Here is a 22323-nt window from a genome sequence, read left to right as displayed (position 1 = left end):
CTCGCCAGAGTCCCTCACACACACCGACCAAACTCGCCCTCTGACTCCTGATTGGTCGTCTGCCGCTTACACTTCCCGCTAACCAGCAATCGAACCACTGCCTTTGGCCGATTTACTTTGCGGGAAAGGAAATCAAAATGCCTCCGCCATCCACCTGGTCTTTGGCAAAGCCTATGGGCGCACCCCCAGGCAAAACGTATCCCTCTTCTGTCCATGCTTTGCAGCGCTTGCATGACCGCGTCCCAGTTGACGTCGTGTGTGGACAACATCAATTGTCGACGACCGGCGACTTCTCCGCCCAATTTGAAATCTACACCTCTCCATTGCAATGCTATTTGGAGATTCGCCTCAATCTGAAGCCGCGAGACCCACGCAACATCAACTTCGCTTACGTCAGGTTTCTGACATATGTAGACGGGGAGGAGGCCGAGTCTCGAGCCGTCCAACCGCACACTGGCCAGCCAAATGACACGATACCCGATGGCCCCTTTGACTTTGGACGCCAAATTCGCGATTTGAAGCACGTCAGTTTGTCCGACAGCGCCTTCAAAGACATCGTATGTAACCTTTCTTCCAACTTGAGCAGCGCAATCTGACATTTCACAGGTCAATGTTGATAAGGATATTGGCATGCTTCATGTCTATTCGTGGAAAGCACAAGACTGCGTCAAGATCGCGTTTTCGCGTCCAACCGAAAACTCGGCGGCTGCGCAGGCTCTCGAGAAATTCAAAATCCTCATTGAACATGCGCTATCTTCGGGGGAGGCAATTCACGTCATCACTCGCAAATCCAGCCCAGGTCTCATTCGCCGTTTCTGTTGGCTCGTTTCGTCCCCGGTCCCAATGCCAGTTTCGTACTGGCCGTGGATGCGGAAGCTCACCAGCGAAGACCCGGTTCCTAAGGGAGAAGAGTTGATGGACTTTGCTCGACAAACTTTCGAGTTGGACCAAGAATGGATAGACATGGCCTTGGCGGTGCGCGAGAAGGGCTGGTTCAAGAAGCAGGCTCCGCTAGAGGTCCCGGAGCCATTGAATATCATCCAAATGGCCGAGGTCGTCGAATTCAACGATTGGCGCCAGTACCTGGCGTACGTGCTGGGAGGGCACGCTTACGAGTGCCAGGAGAATCGCTCCGTTTTTGGCCATGGCAGTCAGGCAGCTGCGCCGATACGCGACAGGCTGATGAAATTCATGTCGAACACTCCCGCCGATCATCTGTGGTTCTTCGATATCCTGCTTGCGCATGACAATTACCACAAGACTGGAAAAAGGGTAGCGCTTGCTCCGCACAAGCGCAGCGTCATTGAACGAGAATGCAACAATCGCAATCTCATGATGGAGCAGAAAGAGGCATTGATGCAGTACTTCAGCCAGAGCCTGGCCATCGTCGTTGCGTTGCCTGGAACGGGAAAAGCAGTGTTGATCGACACAATTATCGCCATTGAACAGAAGCTCAACGAGCGTCTTTGGGTCTGCACCGGAAGAAGCACAACATGCAATTCAGCCGATCAAGGCGGAGCAGCTTCTGGGCCGCTGTTGAGTGGCATGAATCCAAGTGGCCTCATCATGGACAACTCCTCGCAGATTGATGAGGCATCTGCAGCCAGTGCCATCATTCATGCACTCAATGGCGGCAAACTCAAGCGGATTCTGCTCATTGGCGACCACCATCAAGAACCCCCAACAGTGGCGACGAGGAATCCGTTTGGTCGCAACTCCCGGCTGTCGCTCTTGAAGCGCCTTGTGCTGGCTGGAACTCCGCACGTACAGCTTCAGGCTGGCGGTCATGCAGCCCTTCCATCCGCCCCGTTGTTGCCCGCCGCTCCCTGTGTGCACGTCTCTGCCCCCATCACCGAGGCATCGACCTCAAAGCCTGTTGCTGATTCTGGCCCTGCTGCCATTTCCGACCTGACAAACACCGGCAAGACTGCTGTTTCGGATACTGCTGGAACGATCGGCGGCATGGTTTCGCGTGCTGAACATGACGCGTTGCGAGCGCAACACGATGCACTACGGGCAGACTATGATGCGTTGCGGAAGGACCATGAGGAGCTCAAAGCAACGGCCACAAGCTTGCGTGAGCGCATGGAGTCTCTCTGGGGTATCTGAGCAGAAATGATCATCTGTCGTTCACCGATTTTCTTTCCCGGGAAGGAATTCAAAGATGGTAGCCAACAGAAGATCTTGTAATTGATGGCTGCATTGCTCGTGCGATTTCCTTTCCTGAAAAGTATATCGCAGAAGATAGACGTAGTTCGAAGGAAGTGCGGTACCTGCTTCTCTGCGCGCAAAGTCGGCAGTGGTCGTAGGGCTATGGAAATGCATTTCACGACCGGTCGTTCCGGAGAATGGTGTTTTCCGACTCTTTGAGGACCCGTGGAGGCGTTGGAAGTGTCCATGTCAAAATGCGCGCGCACAGGGAGCAGTCAGGCCCCTCAGATAAACCCCAATATCGAGACTCATAGAAAGCATCCAAGCCTCCTCGACTGCGCAGTCATTGTAGTTGTGCGTGTCGTGAACTCTGGGACCAAGTCTCGAGCTTCCTATGCCGTCGAGCTGATGTTTGATTTCCTTTCCCAGGAAGGATATCCAGCCTGGTTGATTTCCTTGGCAGAAAAGGATATCCAGACTAATTGAGCCTCTGATTGATTTCCTTTCTTAGGAAGGATATTCAGATCCATCGAGCCTGACTGATTTCCTTTCCCGAGAAGGATGCCCACACCAATCAAGACTCTGATTGATATCCTTTCTTAGGGAGAATATTCAGACTCGTCGAGCCTGATTGATTTCCTTGCAAGCAAAGGATATTCGGAACCATTGAGCCTTGTATTGATTTCCATGCCAGCAAAGAATATTCAAATATCCTCTGGTCGATATCCTTACCGGGGAAGGATATCGAAGTCACATTTGGCCTCGTTCGGCGTTCTTCCAAGTTCCAGTGCTTTGGGCTAGGGGAAGCCTCGCCTCTTTGTTTCCTTTCCTTCCATGATCTCCTCGTGTTTTGCTTTTGGTCACTGGTGGTTCCTATGGCCCAATGTGCGCCTTCTGAAGACCTGAAGGTGGAATAATCGTGACTTCGTTGACATGCGTCCAGGTGTAGTTCAAGGTTTCTCGAGCGAGCTGTTTCAATTGCCAGCGGCGTAGCTCTATTTCCATGCGGTTGCGGCGATCCATGAGTCGAGAGGTCATTTCGAACGTTCTCTTATTGACGGGGCAGACTCATAGTGCTTCAATATCGTCGAGAACCAGCGTGAATGGGCAAAAATCTCGTCTTGAAAAGCACACCATTTTTGGCAACTCGCCGCTTGCAGACTACAGGAAACATGAATATTTTTGCAAGGAAACGGCAGGAACAGAGTAAAATTGAATAGTGTAAACAGGAAGACGTGTAGACTGAGTTCAAATTGACATTCTCATGAAAGATCGTTGCTACTTACTACTACCATTCCAAAGCTCATGGCTGCACCGGGCCCAAAATCAACGGCAGTGGGCCAGCCGGCACGATGCCATTCCCAGCAACCATAGCATACCCCCTCCGAAAGCTGTCAAAATCGGTCGAATCCTTGAACGCGCCGCCGCCGGTCCTTTCGCTCTCGTCCCAGTAAAGTATGCGTAGCCAGCGATCAATGCGTGGGTAGTCGTGGCGAATCATTTTAATGTTGCACTTGAAAAGCGTGTGATAGGCGACGTCGAATCTGACAATCGTGGGAAAGAGTCGAATGTCGGCCTCGGTGATGTTTGCGCCAAACAGATACGGGCCGGGCGAGCTTGCCAGGTGTGCCTCGAGTCGGTCGAGCGACTCAAAGAGTGACCCGATGTTGGCATCATACGCGGCTTGGCTTGCGGCGAAGCCCACTTTGTACACTCCGTTGTTAATGCCGTTGTAGACCCATTCGTTCAGGGCGTCGATGGAAGGACGCAGAGAGGGTGGGTAGAGTCCGGCGTCGCCTTTGGTTTCCTCGCGCAACTCGACGGGTAGTAATTCGTCAAAGGCCGAGTAGAACATGCGGATGATGTCACTGGACTCGTTGCTGACAATGGTCTCCGTCTTCTTGTCCCAAAGCATTGGCACCGTCACTCTCCCCTCGTATGTCGCATCTGCCTTGGTATAAAACTGACGCAGATACTTGAAGCCGTAAAGAGGGTCCTGTTGCGGTCCTCCGTTTTGCCCAGTAAAACACCAGCCTTTCCCAGGTCCAATCTCCATGCCATCGAGCTTGACGAGCTGGATTATATTTTCAAGTCCCTTGAGCTGACGGGTGACGATAGTCCTGTGGGCCCACGGACATCCCGAATGCCAATAGAGAACGTAGCGATCGGCCTCGGGTTGGAACTGAGGTGACGGAATCGTGTGGCGGAATTTCGATTCGGCTCTGCGAAAGTGACCGTCCGGATCTGCCTGGCGCTGAGCGGTGGTCAGCCGTTGGCCGTCGAGTGGAGTTGGGTGTTGAACCATGACGTCGCCTTCCTTGTGGACGTTGGAGGACATGATGAGAGACCAGCTCCTCGGTGCGGTTGTTTTTAGGTGTTGTCGTCGAGAATGATCTCGACAGCCCAAGCCGCAACGAGGTCGTTGTTCATATTAGTAGCCAAGTCGCAAGGATTGCAGCCTATATGCACGTCAGGGTAACGGTAGTGAGTGTTTCGGCCTCGCGCTTAGGTTGATGCCGGGGAAGGCCGTCGCTCTTGGCCCATGATTAGTATGCGAATCATCGGGGCTTTTGGGCTTGCGGGAGTGTGAGGTGAGCGTCTGGGCGGCTGTGGGGCGACCGACTGGGCTTGTGCCGCGCGGGGACGGGAGTGCGCTACCCGAACAAGGACATCGGTCTCCGTCAAAATCCGGCAGTTGCCTTCAACACCTCTCCTACCAAAACATCAGGTCGCCGTTCATTCTGCTTTGTCTACTAGTCTACCATCGCATACGAATCTCTCGCTGCTGCAGGAATGCCCTCAGGAGACGATACACGCAAGAAACTTGGCCGAACAAAAATGGAACCACAGTCATTAAGAGATGGATTGAGGAGCGGTCGAGATCAAAACAAGTCGACGGGAACTGTTTATGGATCCGCACTCGACTACAATTTGGCTCCGCCCTGAATCTCGACTCCGGCGAACCTGCCCTCCTTGAACTCCATGGCCATCTGTCCCAGCGTCACCCATTCGACTCCATCATGTTTGTTGATGTGTTCGATGATCCTACACAGGTCAACATGGTCCAGTGCATTCGCTGATCGCCTACCTCTCGTGCATGAGAATACACTGCGGCTTCCCAGAAACTTGTGGATGGATCGACATGGGAAAGATGAACGTCTCATATTCTCGATACGCAAAATCAAACTGCTCCATCCACAGCTTTTCGACGACGGATGTGTCAACGAACCCGTGCTGGACTAGTCTTAGCTTCGGTCATTCATGGAAGAAACATCCGTACCGCTGGAGCTCCGGGCTTAGGTTGAAGCGGGGGCCAATCGTCCTACAAATGAAGGCAATCAGCTCCAAATCTCTCCTAGGTGGAATACACAACGAACCAAGTGCCAATTTGCTGGAATCTCCACCACTCGACTCGGTCGCACTTTTGTCATTGGCTTCATCCACGTGTCTGCATCTTTCTTTCGGTCGACTTCGACCCACTCGTGACCGGAATCTGGAGCGAAGTAGGGTTGCAGGTCATGATGCATGAAGGAATGGTCATACAAGATTCCACTTTGAAGAAGCTGTGGTATTAGGTCTTTGCTCGTATACCACATTGGAGCCGTGTACCCAAGAGGCTTCTTTCCAGTAAATTTGGTGAGGATATCGATTGACTTTTTGAGGGTGTCATACTGCTGCTGGCCAGAGAGCTGGCCTGGGGCTCTGCAGTTGAATCAGCATGCTTTCCAAATGTCACAACATTTCCACCAACTCGTGGCTGTATCCATGGAGTCCAAGTTCATGGCCCTTGTCACGGATCTTGGACATTTGCTCTGGAAAAGACTCCACGGTGTGTCCGGGCACAAACCAGGTCGCACTTATTTTATAGCGATCGAACAGTTTGAGCAGCCGGTCGACACCAACGGTCGCTCCGAATATGCCACGGGACACATTTGTTGGATCGCTCGCTGACCCATCGCCCGTGTTGATCCTTAAGGATGTCAACATCTTGCGGTCCGCAACGGTGTGGGTCCTTACCAATGAGCCACGGCATCAACGTCGACTGTTTGCATAAGTCATTGTGAAACTTCAAAGTATTGGAATACATACTTCCATATCCGACAAGCACTCTCTTCTTCGGCATCTTTAGTTGAAGTGCTCGTAAGTTTGACCGAAAAAGCCGCAGAAATGATAATGGCTATCCAATCCAGTGCACAACTATCGCAACTGACAGTCGTCTTCAATTCACTTTGAACCCCGCAGTCAGTGAGAAGCTTAAAGAACTTGAGCCAGAGCGCTACGTCATGCATCTGCATCCAGCATCCAGGCAGTAATTATGGCCAATCCGCACAAACAATCCCGACCTGTCCAAGCCGCCAATCTATTCAACATCCAGTAAGCAAGTAGCACACCAATTCGGACCACTTGACGTTTTTCGAGCATCCTGCATCGCTGCAACCAAAATGGGCTAGCCCGCTTCGGAAAGAGTATGGCTCGCGCCGAGCATCGATAGGTGGGGGTTATCGCAAGGCCGAGGAGCGACGTCGTGGCGTACAAACAACTATTTTCTACCGATGAGTAAAAATTGTAACTCTACCTGAATTGATTTGTTGCTTTAGGGACTGATTTTTCCTTGTTCGCGCTGTATTCCACTGTGAGTCCTTCTTTTCTAAGACGTGATTGTTGCTTGCGCCACGAGTTGTCCAGTACCTTGTGGCTGATGGCGGGGACCATGACGATAAGCGGGGTAGCACATGAGACTGCTTGCCACGACTTCTTTTCATCCTAAGCAACTCCATCAACCAGTCTGACGTCGAAACAGAAAATAAGAAGTCAAATTTGGCCTAAAAACTGGAACAGTCCAGTTGACCCTCTCCAAGGATACATCGAACCAATAGCCACGACAATTTGCTACACCTGCAGAAATGCTTCGAATTCACTGTGAAGGAACGCCGTACGAAATCGGCTATCAACATGGGAGCAAAGCCTCCAAACTCGTCCGAGGCAGCCTCGACTTCTACGCCTCCATGTTCCATGAGACGGCCAAGCTTACCTGGAGTCAAGTGCAGTCGACGGCGCTTGAGTTCTTGCCATACATCCAGGCAAATTGCCCCGACTTTCTCGAAGAAATGCGCGGCATAGCTGATGGTGCCGGCAATGGGACCGCCCTCTCGGATATCATAGCTCTGAATGTCCGCACAGAGATCGCATTCGGCCTGTTCAACGACGGCTGCACGATGATGGCGTGGCATACGACGGCCGCAAGTGGTAGCAAAAAGGCATTCATTGCGCAAAACTGGGACTGGCGCGCAGGGCAGGCAGGCAATCTCGTCGCGCTGACCATAAAGTCGCCGGGGAAGCCAGTCTTGCACACCCTGACCGAAGCCGGGTTGCTCGCAAAGATTGGTCTCAACTCGAATGGAGTTGGTGTCACTCTCAATGCCATAAGAGCCCTTGGATTGTCCCGCAACCACTTGCCGACGCACCTTTGTCTCCGAACGGCACTGGAGAGCAGCTCAGTGAAAGATTTCCGCGCCACGCTGAACCGTCTTGGAGGCTGTGCAGCGGCCTGCACGATTGGAGTTGCGGACCCTGAGGAGGCAGTCTCACTGGAGTGCAGCGCGTACGATGTCGTGGCATTGCAAACCGAAGCACTCAAGAGCTCGCCAGCATCCTCATTCGTCGCCCACAGCAATCACTATGTGGTGCCTCATGCTCAGAACGTCGAGGAGCGGCCGTATCTGGATGACAGCCGGCCAAGGCTGGCGCGGATCCACGAACTCTGCGAGGGACTGGCGTGGGGGCGTGAGGAACCAAGTGTCAGCGGACTCAAGGTCGTCTTTTCAGACGAAAAAGGGAAGCCCTTTGCTATCAATCGGTAAGTTCTCCGTTGACTTTTGACTTTACCGTGCTGACTATAATGCTCTTCAGGGGTGGTGACAAGGAGGGCGATGTCGTGAGAAATAGCGAAAACTCGGTAACGCTGTTCAACATCATCATGGATTTAATGGCGAAACGTGCGTACGTCAAGGTGGGACGACCGACAGAGGGAGGTGAAGAGTTTGAGCTGGGGTTTGAGTAGATGATTAGTGATTGATTGCGAGCTTCGAATTTCGTGGTGTTGTTTGCGACTCGCTACTAAACTTCCGAAAGGGGGAAAGCTTGCGAGTCTCCTAAGTTCATTGAGAAAATTGAAATGGAGAATTCAGGCCGTCCAGCAGCAAGCAGCTTGACTCACAAGATAGGGTTCCTGAATGGTAGCAACAACTTCTCTTATCCTTTGGATAGAAACATCAAATTCAGGTAGTGTCTCCAGACTCACCAGAGTGGAGTGGCCAAGAGCGAGCCGGCCGCCGGCCGCTCTTCCCCAGTGTTTAGACTCTACACCAACAAACATCCGCCCAATCAGCGGCGTCACACACCACAGAAAGACGCCGCACAGACGTTCAAAAGTGCTTTTCGCAAGCAGACGTTGAAAGTTGGACCGGCGCAACTACTGAAATTAGCAGGGTGCAGAACGCTAGGCTGGAAAGGGAGGCGACCAAGCGGACCGCGGGGAACAGGTAAACCATGACCCGAGAATAAATAAACTTGTGCGGCGGTTAAACTCTAGACAACACCATGATCTCGTCGCCCTCATTCTCCATGTGCGCCTACACTCTTCCTTTCGAGAGGAAGCGACATGAGCGGAGAAGCATCTGCATCAGCGTCCGAGACTGGCGGTGTCCATACTGCCACCGATGAACCACAACGGGCTCGGAAAAAACTCCGACGGACGACGTTTGCCTGCTATCGTTGCCATCGGCGCAAGATCAAGTGCGATGGACTCGGCGATGGACTCAAAGCCGCATGCACAAACTGCGTTCTCGCCAAACAGCCGTGCCATGGAATCCTCGACGGCGAGAGCAAGACAGTCATCCCCAGAAGCATCGCCGCGTACTTGCGCGAAAAGATTGCGGAAAAGGAGCGCTTCTTGCAAAAGCTGGGAGTCGACTTGGACGACGGGTTGACGGAGCCTTTACTGCCCCGAACGAGACTGGACCCGACGTCTCAGGGGTCTGTCGAGCTGGACACGCGATACCAGAAATACGATCTCGCATCCGAGGCATTTCGGTCGTTTGGCGAAAGCTGCAAGCCCATCATCGACACAAAATTCCAGTTCCCTTTTGCGACCTTTCTATTCGCCTCCTCTCACCTACCCTCTGCGGACCCCTTGCCGGTGAATGATGAAGTCAGAGAAGACGATTTGAAGCCGAAGTCAAATGCCCTGGATCAGATACCACAACATATCCAAGAGCGGCTTGTTGCGCTTTATACCGACAGAATATTGCCCTTGTATCCTTTTGTCGACCGACAAAGAATCTGGAATCAATACCATCGTACCTCGGGCCAATCGGGCCAACCACCCTCAGAATACGACGTCTTTACCATTTCGATGGTCATTGCCATCAGCATGATGACCTCGAAAGTCAATGATTCGGAAAAGATTGCGTCAGTCTCGCAGCGAGTCTTTTCGCACGCGCTACAGCACACCGAATCGCTCTTCGAACCGTCTCTTGAAAATGTTCAGGCAATGCTCTTCTTTGCCCAATACTCTTTTTTGATGCCTTCAATCGCCAGAGCTTGGGATACAATCGGACTTGCCATGCGCATGGCTCTTGAGCTGGGTCTGCATCGGGATCCAGAAGAGACGGGCCACGAGGACAGGGAACAACGTAGATGTTCATTTTGGGTGCTATACATCTATGACCGGTCAACATGCGCGACTTCCCACCGACGTCTTGGTGTTGCAGACGACTCGATCTCGACAAAGTATCCAACAAACATGGAGGGATCGTTCTTGGTCAACAACATTCGTTTTCGGCGAATCCAATCAGAGCTCTGGACAGTGAATTATCTCCGGCGAGGCCTACCTCTTTTGACCGAGCCCGGAAGCTACGAGTCGTGGATGCAGAGCACCGAGAACCGCATCAAGGCCTGGAAACTCGAGGTTGTTCCTGAGAAGTCGAGTTGGGATTCCGAATGGTTCTCCATCGCTGCTGCACACGGATTGGTCTGCCTTCATCGACCAACACCAAGGAATCCGCACCCATCGGCGGAATCACTAGTCAAGTGTTTCGACGCTGGAACGGAAGTAGCCCTTGGATATGGAAACAACATACGGCGGGGCTTCTTGAAATATTCATACCATAGTGTTCACCATGGTTTCGAGGCGAGCATCTGTTGCTTGTTTGCAATAAGGCATTGCAGAGAGCAACTGACGGCAAGATACGGAATGCAGCGAGTCTTGGACATCTTGCATTCCTTTTCGAGATTGCTGGCATTGACGTCCGAGCGGTGGCGTCAAGCCCACGCCAGTCTCGAGGCGTACGAACGCTGCAAGGCGGTTGTCATCCGGGAACTCATGTCGCCTCAAGCCACCCCACCTGTCAAAAATGACGAGTTGGACCGCTTAATCTTGCCGTACCAGGCGCTGATCAACCAGGCAGAAGGGCAGCCGGAATTGAGCGGTCCAACGAAGTTGCCGGGGATCGGCGCAGGGTATCCAACGACGACGACACCTTTTGGTAGCCAACCGGATTTGGCAGGTCCACGACTCACTAATCAGCAAGTTGAATATGCACAGACGCTTGCACCATTTGATGGCATCACTGCCGCAAACACATTACCCAGCATGCAGTCGTCGTTACCCCCAACTCCTGAATTTTTACCAAGTATGCATTTCCCGATCAAAACAACCTTGACGCCGGAAGGATTGCTGAACCAGAACATGAATTGGGATGAAACGTTCATGCAGCCAGATGGAAGCGTAGATGGGGTGATTTTGTGGTCAATGTAAAGTGACGAGTTACTTTTCCGAGGCAGTGCGATGGCGGAAGTTTTGACCTTTCCACAAACACCTGGACTGTGGTTTATGAGACCGAAACCGAGGTCAAGACGCGGAACGGATGCCCAACAGGCATGGTAGTCAAACAAAGTTGCCGGATCGACTCGGGGGAGATGGACGGGAAGCTGCCGCGCAAAGCCGTTCATGGATTACAACGGCCAAGGACCAATGTGATTTGATATTCCCCTCCTGTGCCGTCAGAGAGGTAGACCAAGAATGAATGAAGAGTCAGTCGTGATCTCATCTTGTCGGCATTTTTCTACCGCGGAGCCGATGTTCAGAATGAAGACCGGACATAAAGAGCGTGGCTGCTCCTCAGTCGAATTTGTTGTCTTCTTGCACAGCCCGGCTCTCGAATTCAATTCATTCCCACTGATCTTCCGCAGCAGCCTAACTTTTTGCACCCACAGACTGGCAAAGAAAGGCATTCTCTCACTCCATCCTCTCTCGACATAGAGGGACGGAGATTGTCGGTGATGGCTCGGCCTGGTTGACTTCGACACGTCCATCCGGAAAACAAGATCCCCATGTGGAAGGCTATCCGCGACCATGCTTTCCGGAGCTTTGCCGGGGCTTGACCTTGACTTGGTGGGCGATTGACCTTGTCACGGGAAACAATACCCCGGATGTTGGCTTTGTGCCATTCGAAGGAAAATGGAGTTGGAAAGAATCTCCCTTGGTATCTTTGCAGCACTCGACGACTATTGCTTGTCGCCCGCTATTTCCGCCAAAAGCAAGCATCAACAAGCAATTGAGAGACAAGAAAAGGTTCTCGGCGTTTGGACAAGCTTCTGCCCTACTCAACAAGGCTTGATGTTCGGTCCTTGGCACCAAACAAGAGAGAATTGCATCGCAAGGTGCATCGCGACGTGGTCGCGAGCGCCTTCACCTCGCCCATGAGATGGAAATCAGCAGCGAAAGCGTCGAGGCCGCGCTCAACTCGCTGGCATCATGCGTTCGCTGCCGCGAGCGTCGGGTTGGCTGTGACCGTCAGTTGCCCAGTTGTCAGGCCTGTGTCGCTGTTGGAAAAGAGTGTGTTCAGAAGGATTGGTTCCTCAATTGTCAATTTTCCCGAAGGTACAAATCTTTCCGCTGCTCTTCTCCAATGCTGAGTGTAGCAAACAGCCACTTGCAGGCAATGCACTTGCGACTTCAACATCTCGAAGCGATAGAAGCGCGCGTTACGCCACAACTCAAAGCGCGCGCCGCCTCTGCAGCCGCAGACGCAGTTCGTACTTCGCAACCGCCAAGCTTTCTCGCATCTGAATCTCCAAACATTTCAGAGAGCTCCATTCCCGCGGCTGGATCTTCTAATTTCCCCCTTTTTCCGCAGGAACGAACCAAGGCTAGGTACGACCTAATGAACGAATGGGGACCCTCGTCTGCAGCCAAACATCTTCGACTAGTCGGAATTTTGCTCAATGTTCATGTTGTTCGTCCTTTCTATCAAGAGGTGCAATTCCAGGGAACCGTACCCATGGCATTTCCAGGGAAGCGTACAGCTGTCGATGCCAGAGGCCAGCTTCCTCCAATCGAAACGGCCAAGTTTCTGATGGAGTTCTACTACCAGTGCGTGGACAAATTTCAACCGATCCTGGGCAGAGATGACGGGGATCGTGACCTTGAACGGCTTTACGCCGGCAGCGAAACCCCCAGGAGCTATCGATCATCCACGAGAGCACGCATGGCTCTCGCAATTGCATCACGATGCCTATTCAGAGCCCAAGGGAAAGCTGGACAGTCACAGGAATACCTAGAGCTGTCAAACTCTTTATTTGAGGCGGCCGTGTCCAGTCTCCGAGTCGCACTTCAGGATTCCAATTCTCTTCTGGAGTACATTTCACCGTCGCCATTCGAAAATGAAGAAGCCCATGCCATGGCAAAGCTGCAAATCGTCCTGCTCATGGTCTGCTACGTCTTGTTCGTCCCAGCCAAGGGCAACATCTGGCAGCTGTTGGGTTTTGCGGAACGGTTATGGCAGAGCATTAAAAACGCCAGAGCGCAGTTGAGACGAATCAATATCCAGGCTGGTCGACTTGCCCAGGAACAATCAAAGAGTCGTCTCGTGCTGTATACAAGCTTCGTTTCTCTGGAGCGCATGGTCGGCATGGCATATGGACGGCCAATAGACTTTCTGGATTTCGCCGAAGATGAAGATGAGCCTGCGTATGGTCCAGATGAACAAACGGTCCCCGCGCTCCACGCTCAAATGCTTCTGATGAGACAGCAGGTACACGCTGCCTTTTTGAGTTCGACTGGCCCGCAAGAATCTCGGTGGGGGATTTTGAGCTCAATTGATTGCACTCCAAGTCCAGGCACTTTGGAATGGTATTCCGGCATCCGCAATCGCGCCGACGACTGGTTCAAGAAATGGCAAGACATGGTCCAGCACATTAGCGGTGTTTCCGAGGGCACATCCGAGGAGAACCCCAATCGCCAGCGAGACTTTTTGCTCCTCACTGGGGCCAAGTTTCGAGACGAGACGTTGCACCTGGCGTTCTGCTTGCTACTTCAGAAAACGACCAATATTGGTTTTGGAAATCAGGTGGCTCCAGGAGGTCCAGTTCATACCCCATCCGTTGCAGGCAGCTTTCGTTTTGCAAGCAGGGCTCACACAGCCCTACCGCCTGATCTTCTTGCCGAAGGCAGAGGCATTGTTCATCGACTCATATCCCATCTCACTCATCTTCTTCGGCATGCGTTTTACACCTCGAATCCGCCATCTTTGAAGGACGTTCCGCTAGTCTTTCCGCGGACTTGGTTGGCCGACGTGGAACTCTTCCGAGTGGGTGAGCTATTCCGGGTAGATGTGACTGCGGCCGATACTAAGCTTTCTGAGTAGGTGTAACCGCGGCCTATCTTTCCCGATGTCCGCTCAGCCTTGACGAAAGGGGTAATGGGAGACTCAGGGGTCGAGAGATGGATTTGACGTGGGAGGTTTCTTCTTGTATAAAGTTGTTGAGCCAAACGAGTGCCGAGGTCAATACGGAAGGGTTGACGGAAGCTATATTGGCGCTGGTCCGCAATGATGGCGACTCGACCCTAATTTGAGTTATTCGGGAATATAGAGGGCGAATTAGAGGTTCAAGGCATGGAAACGGTAGTTGGTTGAACAGCGAGCCCAAGTCGGTAGGTCAGGAATTAGGGTGTCCAGTCAATCATCGAGACAGACCAAAGCGATATTTTCAGAGTGCTGGATGGTAAGTCTGTGACGTGACGCGTGGGAGCAGTCGGTAGCGCCGAACATTACCGCCTATTCCGCCGCTTAGATACTGCCGGCAGTTCCGTCCGTCGCATCGCAACCCAGTCTCCCTCATCTCCCGCTCTTTTATCACAAACCCAACCCTCCGATTCAAAGTGGACATCTTTGCCAGCTGGGCCAGAGACTTGAATCAACGCAGGCCCTTAGAACCCTAGCAGACCCTTTACTAAACGCCCCCCAACCACAATGTCAGACAACAATCGCGCCTCGACACCACCGAGACCGACCGCCACCGGGAACACACCTCTCACTCCGGAACAAGTGCGAAGGCTCGAGATCAACAGGCTCAAAGCAAAAGCGCTGCGCGACCAACCCGCTTCCTCCTCACAACCTCCCAAGCGTCCTCACTCCGCAATATCTCAAACGACCGCCACCTCTCGCAACCACCGCGATGCCCGAACACCAGGCGCTCAGCCCGGCGGAATGGCGCAACCCGCAGACGACGAGCACATCCGTCCTGCAGCCAAATACCGAAAATCCGCATACATCGAATATGACCTTTCGGCCATGACGGACACCAAGGGCGGCTTCCTCTCGGCAACGGACGACCCTCACAACAAAGCGCTCCATGGCTCAAATCGAGGCAAGGACGAAGAGGAAAAGCCGGCCCATATGACTCTGGAAGAATGGCAGCGCCATCGGCTCCTTCAAAAACTGCGCGCCACAAAGTCAGGTCCCTTCGAGCCGGGTATATCGGTGCTAGACAAGGACGAAGGCGGCGCAGGCAAGAGCAAGCAGCTTGTCTGTCGCGAGTGCGGGACGCCCGAGATAGATTGGACGTTCCAGACTACGTTCAACCTGCTCGTGTGCAACCGGTGCAAGGAGGAACATCCGGACAAGTACAGTTTGCTGACCAAGACCGAGGCGCGCGAGGACTATCTCCTGACGGATCCGGAGCTGCGGGATGAGGAACTACTGCCGCGCATGGAACGGCCGAATCCACACAAGGCTAGCTTTCATAGCATGCAACTGTTTGCGCGATGTCAGGTTGAAGAGTATGCGTTCAGTGCACGCAAGTGGGGAAGTCCTGAGGCGCTCGATGCCGAATTCGAGCGAAGAGAAGTGCAGAAGAAGGAGCGCAAGGAGAGAAAGTGGAAGAATAAGCTAGAGGATTTGAAGAAAAGAACGAGAGTGGATGCATATCGACGACAAAAGGCAGCGGGCCTAGCGAGTGGCGATGGGAGAGAGGCCCAGTTTGGAGACAAGGTCAAAGGACGCTTCGACAAGCACGAGCACGAGTGGGGACGCGCCGTTGAAGATGCGGAGACGGGTGCTGTCAAGAAGACCTGTATAGAGTGTGGCATGCAAGTCGAGGAGCTCGAGTTTTGACCGGCGCATAGTAGTCAATGATGTACATGAGTATGAATTACGCAGCAACCATCACCTGATTGATTCGTCTAGCAAAATCATCTACAGCGTCGTTGAGCGCTGATGCTACCTGGCTAGCCCATGTCTCGCCGTTCCGTGTTGCGCCATTGACCGTCCATCTCGTGCGCCTTGTCCCTGATTTGAAAAGCCGAGTAAGAATTAAAGCTTACGGCAAAGCAAGCCATGCCAGACTCCACCCATATACTCAAAGCATAGTGCTTCAATTCTGTGCCGTCACCAGAATGTCAGGACCTCATTTGTCACCGCCCTTTTTCTTCCCTCTAAGAGTCTTTCCCTCGCCCTCGAACCGACGCTTCTCGCTCTCCTCGCCAGCCGCACCCTCCTTTCCCTTGACAGGTTTAATTTCATATCCAAAGAACAACTTTCCAGGAGGCAGGCGGAGGGGCTGAGGACCGTTGTTTCTCCGCACGGGAGCGGCGCCGTACGGCTGGGGTTGGCTGTTCGTGCTCTTCCCTTGCACGGGAGTCGAGGGAGTCGGCGTCGGAGCCTTACTGCTGCTGCTTCCCGCCGTCTTCTTAGTCGACGAGAGCTTGTGGCCGCCAGACAAAAAGTTGGACGATACGGCTTTCGCGCCGGCTGCGGCTGACGTGGCGGATGGTGCAATGGCAGCGTAGTTGATAGCCTGCGCCATACCACCGGCTGGGTGCATGAGACCTCCACCAGGCATGCTCATCGCGCTGCGTGGCGTACTGGTGCCGCTGCCGCCGACGCCAGCCGTTTTCTTTGGCTCTTCGTAGCCCACTGGTGCCGCAAAGTCGACCGACAGGTCCGTCTCCAACGTGCAAATGGCATGTGTCGACGTGTCGGGCTTGACCTCGAGGACGCGAATGGAGTATACTTGGTCATTGTAGGCAAAGGTGAAGATGTCGCCGACAGTAAGGCACGAAAAGTTGCGGAAGGCCTGTTCGAGGACCGCTTTGGGGTCGGAGATGTCGAGAAACGCGGGGGATTGCGGTTCCAGCTTGATGAAGGTGCCAAGTGGTAGATCGGTAGATTTGACTTGGAGGAGGTCTCCTGGCTCGAGCAACAATGTTTGCATCAACTGTAATACCCGTCAGCACAAGCCATGATAAAGCAGTAGTGGTGCGCACCCAGTACGGCAAGTAGATTTTACCCTCTTCCGCAATGAATTCCAGCACACCGGCATGCGTCCTCTTGCTTTGTGCGCCGTTTATGAGCTCGAAGAGCATGGGGTATGTGATGTGGAGCCTGGTGAGCTTGTCGAGAGCCGATGGAGGAAGAAACACTTTGCCGCCATGGTTTGCGTCTTTTCGCTCGGGTCCGGGCATCATGACGACGGGGTAGCAGCGAAAGTATTCGTCAAAGCGGCGCGGCGCACCGCCGCGAATGCCCATGGCTGCTTGGTACATGGCCATGGGATCGTCAGAGTCCATGTAACCGCCGCTGAACTGTATGGCGGTTATTTTGTGATCAAGAGCTGGAAGTGGAGAGGACAAACCATGGTGGGTGAAGGGCCAGAAGTGATTTAATAAGCGGAAGTGTCGGAGGTGAGTGGCTCAGGAAAGAGGATTGTAGTGGTGAGGGGAGAGAGTTAATGTTCGGCGGTGGTGAGCCAGAGCTCCCAGATCAATGACGAAACGCGCCAAGACTGGGGAGCTTCGCAGAAAAGCTAACCCTCGCACAGAACTTCCAACAACACACTTCCCTGCTCCAACAGTCAAATCCACGATCCTCGACCAGAAGGCAATCGTCAAGCTCCGGAAAGATCCATTCGATTGCCTCGCCTGCTTTCGCAGCTACAATGTCCGGCCGTCCTCACCGCGGCGCGCCTCGCCCAAAGCGTCCTCCGCCGGACCTTCCCTTCCCGGTCGATTCCTCGTCAAAGCATGACTCCAAAAAGCCCAGATTCGACTTTCGCAATCCCTCTACGCTCGCTGCCGATGCGCCTGAAGAAGACACCGTTCTCGAGCTCGATGAGATTGGAAAAGGCGGAAACCAGATAAAGCGCAATGCGGTCAACCTCGACGGTTACGAATCCGACTCGTCCGAAGAGAACTTTGACGCGCGAGCAGCTGAAAAGGAGCGCGCATCAAAGCAGCAGCAAAAGAGCAAAGATGAAGAAGATGCAGACATGTTTGCAGATTTGGAGGATGACTTCAAAGACGGCGACGATGATGAGGATCTGAATCAGGAGGGCAAGAAGAAAAAGGGCGTGCGATTCCTGGAAGAGGCGGATATCGAGGGACAGGTCGCGGACAGCAAGTCGGGAGGACACGTCTCGGCAAATTTCAGGATGGATGGGAAGGGCAAGGGCAAAGCGCGAGAAGACGACGGTGAGAGTAGCAGTGAAAGCGGCGGGGATGAAGAGCGTGACAGAGTTGGCAGCGATGTCGACGAGGAACTAGGTGCGGGGGCGAAAAAGAAGCACGCGCCGAAGCTGGACGCTTTCAACATGAAGGCCGAACAGGAAGAGGGTCGGTTCGACGAGTCGGGCAACTACATTCGAAAAGCGGACCCGGACGCGATTCACGATACATGGATGGACGGCTTGACGAAAAAAGACATGAAGGCTGCCAAGGCTGCCGAGGAGAAGCGCGAGCAGGATCGACGAAAACGTGCCCTGGCCGATGATGCCATGTTGACCAGCGACATACTATCAACTCTCATCACACGCATGGACCGCGGCGAGACGGTATTAGAAGCCCTGCAGCGCCTGGGGACGGGTAAGAAGAAGGAGAAACCCAAGCCAAAATGGCAGAAGAACAAGCGCAAAGCCAACGGTCACGAAAATGGCGACGCCATGGATGTCGATGCTGCGCCCAAAGATGAGGACCCGGCAGAAAAGAAGCGCCGCGAGACGGTTGAAGCCATCACCGGTGCCGCAGACCAGCTCTTCTCCCGTGGGCAAACCGACATTTATGAGCAAGAACGCGAATTGCTCATCCGTCAGTACAAGCGCGAGACGGGCGAAGACTGGGTAGAGCCGGAGAAGCAAGAAGAGGGCGAAGAGGGCGAGACGAAAATGTGGGAATATCGGTGGAGCGATGCAAGAGACGGAGGAGAGCGACATGGTCCTTATGATGGGCAAACAATGACTGCCTGGAATGATGCTGGGTACTTTGGAGAGGGAGTCGAGTTTAGGAGGATAGGGGAAACCGGCTGGGAAAAGGTGGTGGTGAGCTTCACATAGGCAGTTGATGAAATGGCATCCTGGCAGCCCAGGTAAAGCTTATGGTCCATTACATCCCCTCTCGACTCTCAATGAGAGCTTCGAATCGAAGTTCAGAAGGGAAAATGAATGGGGACCCAAAAGAGCATTGGCACTGTAGTCATGGGGTTCCCTTGCCCGTGCCGAATGAGCGCAGCTTCTAGTTGTGGAAGCAACGAGTGAGAACCTGCCTTTCTAACGAATACTGCCTCCGCTACAAAGACTCCATTCTCTTTCCACCTCCACCTCCACCTCACTACATCTCTCTCGCACCTCACAGCACCACACTTTGTCCCGCCGAGGCGTCTCAAGCCCTGTCTTACTTGTCCAGATGCCGAAGGATCTGTTCTTGGAGGGTCAGTCAACGCTTTACCTGGATGGGTCCAGGCTCACATGCGCAGGTTCTCGTCAAGCACAAGTTCACCAGGCCTACGAGGCTGTGTTGGCAAGCGTCAAATCGCATTGGCATCACCTCAAGTTCCAAAACAAGGCCGAGGCAGAACTCTGTGTTGAAAGGTGGATGGCAAAAAACAACTTCAAAATCCCGCCGCTCGAAAACAAGGACGCAGCGGCCGCTTATCACGAAGTCAAGTCTGAAGTGCTACGGAAACTAAGACAGCGTGGCTGGATTATGTACCCGGAAAACCAGATGTCGAACAAGTTGACCTGGAACGAAGGTTAGTCAATACTTCACTTTGGTGAGTCAAGCTCACGTGGTGTACAGATACATATCGATCTGGTGCCAACAGGGCCCACAAAGCCGTTTTAGCGACCTTCGAGCTACATCGCAAACATTTTGACTTCAAAACGAAGGCTGAGGCCCAGCTGTACGTCGGAAAGCGAATGGTAGAAACCGGATTCGCGATCCCACCACTCAAAGACTACGACGCGGCGGCAGCATTCCACGAAGTAAAGCTCGAAGTGCTCAGGAAACTCAGAGGCAGCGGCTGGATCAAGTACCCAGACAACGACAACGATCCTGGTATCCAGCGTCGTCAGCAGCAGAGCAGCAGCGAGACTGCTTGCGAAGACCCTCTGGCGTTCAAGAATAACGTCTGAAATAGGCTCACTTTCCCGAGCAAATGAACAGCTCAAGACTGAAGCGACGAGGCTGACACTGCTCCGGGAAAATGCGCTGCTAAGGGCGGAAATCACGAGGCTTCGAGAGTCTCTTGCCGTCCACGCGTCCAATGCCTTATATGTGTCCTCTAGTACATTAAAACTCGATAACGACCTCCTTTCGGATCCCTTTTACGACTCGGGTGACTTGCTTGCTAATTACCCGACACTCGAGAGCTCTTGCGTCGAATCTCAGTCCGCAAAGCTCGAGCAGGTAAGCATGTCACATCTCCAGTGGTTTGATTTTGTTCACAAAAGCGCAGGAGTTGCTGGATACATCACGTGGGACCCATCACGAAGTTTGAACGCTGTAAGTAGTCAATTCCCCATTTCGAAGGCTTTACTAATTTAAGAAGCCCGCAAGATGTACCCGGGCAACAGCAAACTGGACCAACGAGCCATGAGCCATCGCCGGACGCTCATGTATGGTGATTCTTTTAAGTGCCGTAAGTTTTTGAGCATCCCTTTACTGATGTTCGCTAACGCAGCTTTGAGGATTGTACTCCGAGCAATGACGCATCGAACCCATAGCTCCCTGATACGTGACGATCATCAACCACGAGTTGGAAAACTTACCTGGACTGTTGACAGTGCTGTACGGCATTATAACCACGCAAAATCAGGGCTATTGGCGCTGTTGGGTGGCCAAACGGTGCCTTCCCTGGGGAGGTTTTGTTCATGCGAACAGGCGCAAGGCAAGGGCAGCGCATTTTTCGAGGGACTTGTCAGGAGCATGAAAAGCCCAGCAGTGAGCAGAGTCATGTGGGACATGAAGGAGCGAGGTTTTCAAACCGAAGCAAAGTGACAAGCTTGGAGTGTTGGTCGCGTTTGAAGTCAATTCTATCGAGGCTTGTTGGCTGGAATCTACCGTAGACCCACCCAGGCAGGCACCAAATGTCAGAATGAAACATGCAGTCCAACTTCCCTAGAGCAGAGTACTCAGTGCCACGTGAGCCTATCCGACCACCTTGAACATGTTCCTGTGTGCACCCCAATACGCATAATATGGCCAGGCCTGTCCGCGGTACAAGTCTTTGCTTCCTCCCTCTTTTAAGTAGGAACAGTGAAACAAAGCTTTGCAATCTGTCAGAGACGTTTCCTACTCCTATGAGTCAGTACCTAGAGGGTCACTTTCACGCGGCTGATCATGATATCGCCCCGTGACGTGGCAATAGGTCGTACCTATTTGGTCAGCTCCTCTGCCCGCTCACAAGAACCAGTCGAATGAATCAGTTCTCTCTGTATTCGCTCAACACCAACTGTTTTTTAGACTCCCCGCATGCGTCGAAATCATTCCTGATAGAGACCTCGCAACTGAGCAGTCGGTCACAGCATGAAGAGCAAGATTGGAAAAAGGGGACCCGGCGTGCATTTTCGAAAGAGAAAGCAGAAAAGCAAAAAAGCAAAGCAAAAGCAAAAGAAAAGCCACTCGCCAGCCCGAACCTCAGTAAACCGCGCCGTCGACACCTCGCAACCCAGAGCCAGCAGAAAGAAAAAAGCAGAAAGCAGAAAGCAAAAAGCGGAGAAAAGCAGCAAGAAGGAAAAAAGCAAAAGCAAAACGCAGCAGCCGAGGGTCCCAGAGAAGAGTCGAGAGAAGCTAAATACAAGACAGCGCAATCGTCCCCCGCGCTCCGCCAACTCGCCCAAATAAAACCCTCCGCCTGGGCCACGCACAAATACACAGCAGCGACGCGAAGGTTCCCACGCTCCGGCCGCCACTCAGGGCATGCATCTCGACACCCGACTGCAGACTAAGGAGGCCCTGTAGTGTCCAAAGTCGCATATGTGCCAGGGCGAGATGTGCAACAGCAGCGAGGGTTCCCACACCTCCTGGTTGTTGCGCGGAGCAAGACAGAACGATTGGACGGAGAGGCCCCTCGCCCTCGATGCCGCTCGTCTGCTTGCCCGCTGCTGGGCTTGATGATCTCTACCGACGGCTGCAAGCGTGTAGCCCAGCTGTCCACGATGCATGATGCCGCGGAGAGATTTTGCGAACCACACAGAGGTTCCCCAACACTCTGGTGGCCGCGCGAGCATGCTCGCACCCAAGACTACGACAAAGGAGGCTCGCTGTGTCCAATGCCGCGTCGCCAAGGATGAGAGATAAGATGATGATGATGGGGCTTGACCCAAACGGCTACGACAAGCGGCGCCCGTGGACCGCTGACGCACTCAGGATGCCGAGGGTATCATGAAACGACTGCTTTAATGACTGCTGAGGATAGAGGGCCCCTTAAACCGTGGACCATGACGACATGTCGCTCGCCCCACTGCCGTCCAGTGACCAACACGATCGCCCGGCCGGTCCGCGTTCCCGAAGGCACGCACGACTGGTGGCGTTCAAGTGAAGGTCCGATGACGCTGGAC

At 53.2% G+C, this 22323-nt stretch overlaps 11 protein-coding genes across 11 annotated transcripts; 8 read left to right on the top strand and 3 right to left on the bottom strand.

The window, feature by feature from the left end:
• Window positions 1-137: 137 nt before the first annotated feature.
• BKA78DRAFT_291347 (uncharacterized protein) lies at window positions 138-2109 on the top strand (the record flags this gene model as incomplete). The annotated part of the gene is made up of 2 exons (XM_066885882.1): window positions 138-557; window positions 607-2109. 2 exons carry the CDS (start codon window positions 138-140, stop codon window positions 2107-2109), a joined length of 1923 nt encoding a protein of 640 aa, XP_066749380.1.
• Window positions 2110-3454: 1345 nt separating this feature from the next.
• On the bottom strand, window positions 3455-4456 carry BKA78DRAFT_245487 (glutathione transferase; the record flags this gene model as incomplete). Its single annotated transcript, XM_066884128.1, has 1 exon — window positions 3455-4456. The coding sequence occupies one exon, from the start codon at window positions 4454-4456 to the stop codon at window positions 3455-3457; it is 1002 nt and encodes a 333-aa protein (XP_066749379.1).
• Window positions 4457-4845: 389 nt separating this feature from the next.
• BKA78DRAFT_302521 (polysaccharide deacetylase family protein) lies at window positions 4846-6104 on the bottom strand. Its single transcript, XM_066887452.1, has 5 exons — window positions 5903-6104; window positions 5529-5853; window positions 5432-5473; window positions 5240-5385; window positions 4846-5196 (listed from the first exon to the last, which is right to left on the bottom strand). The coding sequence occupies exons 1-5, from the start codon at window positions 5956-5958 to the stop codon at window positions 5076-5078; spliced, it is 690 nt and encodes a 229-aa protein (XP_066749378.1). The 5' UTR covers window positions 5959-6104; the 3' UTR covers window positions 4846-5075.
• Window positions 6105-7052: 948 nt separating this feature from the next.
• Window positions 7053-8206, top strand: BKA78DRAFT_228054 (acyl-coenzyme A:6-aminopenicillanic acid acyl-transferase-domain-containing protein; the record flags this gene model as incomplete). Its single annotated transcript, XM_066883722.1, has 2 exons — window positions 7053-8008; window positions 8092-8206. Coding segments are annotated over 2 exons (1071 nt in total), but the record flags the coding sequence as incomplete, so codon positions are not given.
• A 305-nt stretch (window positions 8207-8511) lies between these two features.
• On the top strand, window positions 8512-11092 carry BKA78DRAFT_12401 (fungal-specific transcription factor domain-containing protein). Its single transcript, XM_066882487.1, has one exon. The coding sequence runs from the start codon at window positions 8813-8815 to the stop codon at window positions 10967-10969; it is 2157 nt and encodes a 718-aa protein (XP_066749376.1). The 5' UTR covers window positions 8512-8812; the 3' UTR covers window positions 10970-11092.
• Window positions 11093-11743: 651 nt separating this feature from the next.
• Window positions 11744-14205, top strand: BKA78DRAFT_12403 (uncharacterized protein). Its single transcript, XM_066882488.1, has one exon. It carries the CDS (start codon window positions 11919-11921, stop codon window positions 13857-13859), a length of 1941 nt encoding a protein of 646 aa, XP_066749375.1. The 5' UTR covers window positions 11744-11918; the 3' UTR covers window positions 13860-14205.
• A 112-nt stretch (window positions 14206-14317) lies between these two features.
• BKA78DRAFT_302515 (DNA repair protein rad14) lies at window positions 14318-15659 on the top strand. The gene has a single exon (XM_066887451.1). The coding sequence runs from the start codon at window positions 14466-14468 to the stop codon at window positions 15606-15608; it is 1143 nt and encodes a 380-aa protein (XP_066749374.1). The 5' UTR covers window positions 14318-14465; the 3' UTR covers window positions 15609-15659.
• A 95-nt stretch (window positions 15660-15754) lies between these two features.
• Window positions 15755-17280, bottom strand: BKA78DRAFT_12391 (ubiquitin fusion degradation protein UFD1-domain-containing protein). The gene is made up of 2 exons (XM_066882486.1): window positions 16760-17280; window positions 15755-16710 (listed from the first exon to the last, which is right to left on the bottom strand). The coding sequence occupies exons 1-2, from the start codon at window positions 17060-17062 to the stop codon at window positions 15901-15903; spliced, it is 1113 nt and encodes a 370-aa protein (XP_066749373.1). The 5' UTR covers window positions 17063-17280; the 3' UTR covers window positions 15755-15900.
• Window positions 17281-17520: 240 nt separating this feature from the next.
• Window positions 17521-18804, top strand: BKA78DRAFT_234308 (uncharacterized protein; the record flags this gene model as incomplete). The annotated part of the gene is made up of 1 exon (XM_066883826.1): window positions 17521-18804. A coding segment is annotated over one exon (1284 nt), but the record flags the coding sequence as incomplete, so codon positions are not given.
• A 190-nt stretch (window positions 18805-18994) lies between these two features.
• On the top strand, window positions 18995-20134 carry BKA78DRAFT_12359 (uncharacterized protein). Its single transcript, XM_066882478.1, has 3 exons — window positions 18995-19193; window positions 19239-19514; window positions 19562-20134. Exons 1-3 carry the CDS (start codon window positions 19169-19171, stop codon window positions 19894-19896), a joined length of 636 nt encoding a protein of 211 aa, XP_066749371.1. The 5' UTR covers window positions 18995-19168; the 3' UTR covers window positions 19897-20134.
• An 837-nt stretch (window positions 20135-20971) lies between these two features.
• Window positions 20972-21794, top strand: BKA78DRAFT_12345 (uncharacterized protein). The gene has a single exon (XM_066882475.1). The coding sequence runs from the start codon at window positions 21181-21183 to the stop codon at window positions 21709-21711; it is 531 nt and encodes a 176-aa protein (XP_066749370.1). The 5' UTR covers window positions 20972-21180; the 3' UTR covers window positions 21712-21794.
• The last annotated feature ends 529 nt before the right edge of the window (window positions 21795-22323 follow it).

The sequence above is a fragment of the Phyllosticta capitalensis genome (genome assembly GCF_038381095.1).
Source record: "Phyllosticta capitalensis strain CBS 128856 chromosome Unknown BKA78scaffold_1, whole genome shotgun sequence".
Classification (NCBI taxonomy): Eukaryota; Fungi; Ascomycota; class Dothideomycetes; order Botryosphaeriales; family Phyllostictaceae; genus Phyllosticta; species Phyllosticta capitalensis.
This window is presented reverse-complemented; position numbering and strand designations above follow the sequence as displayed.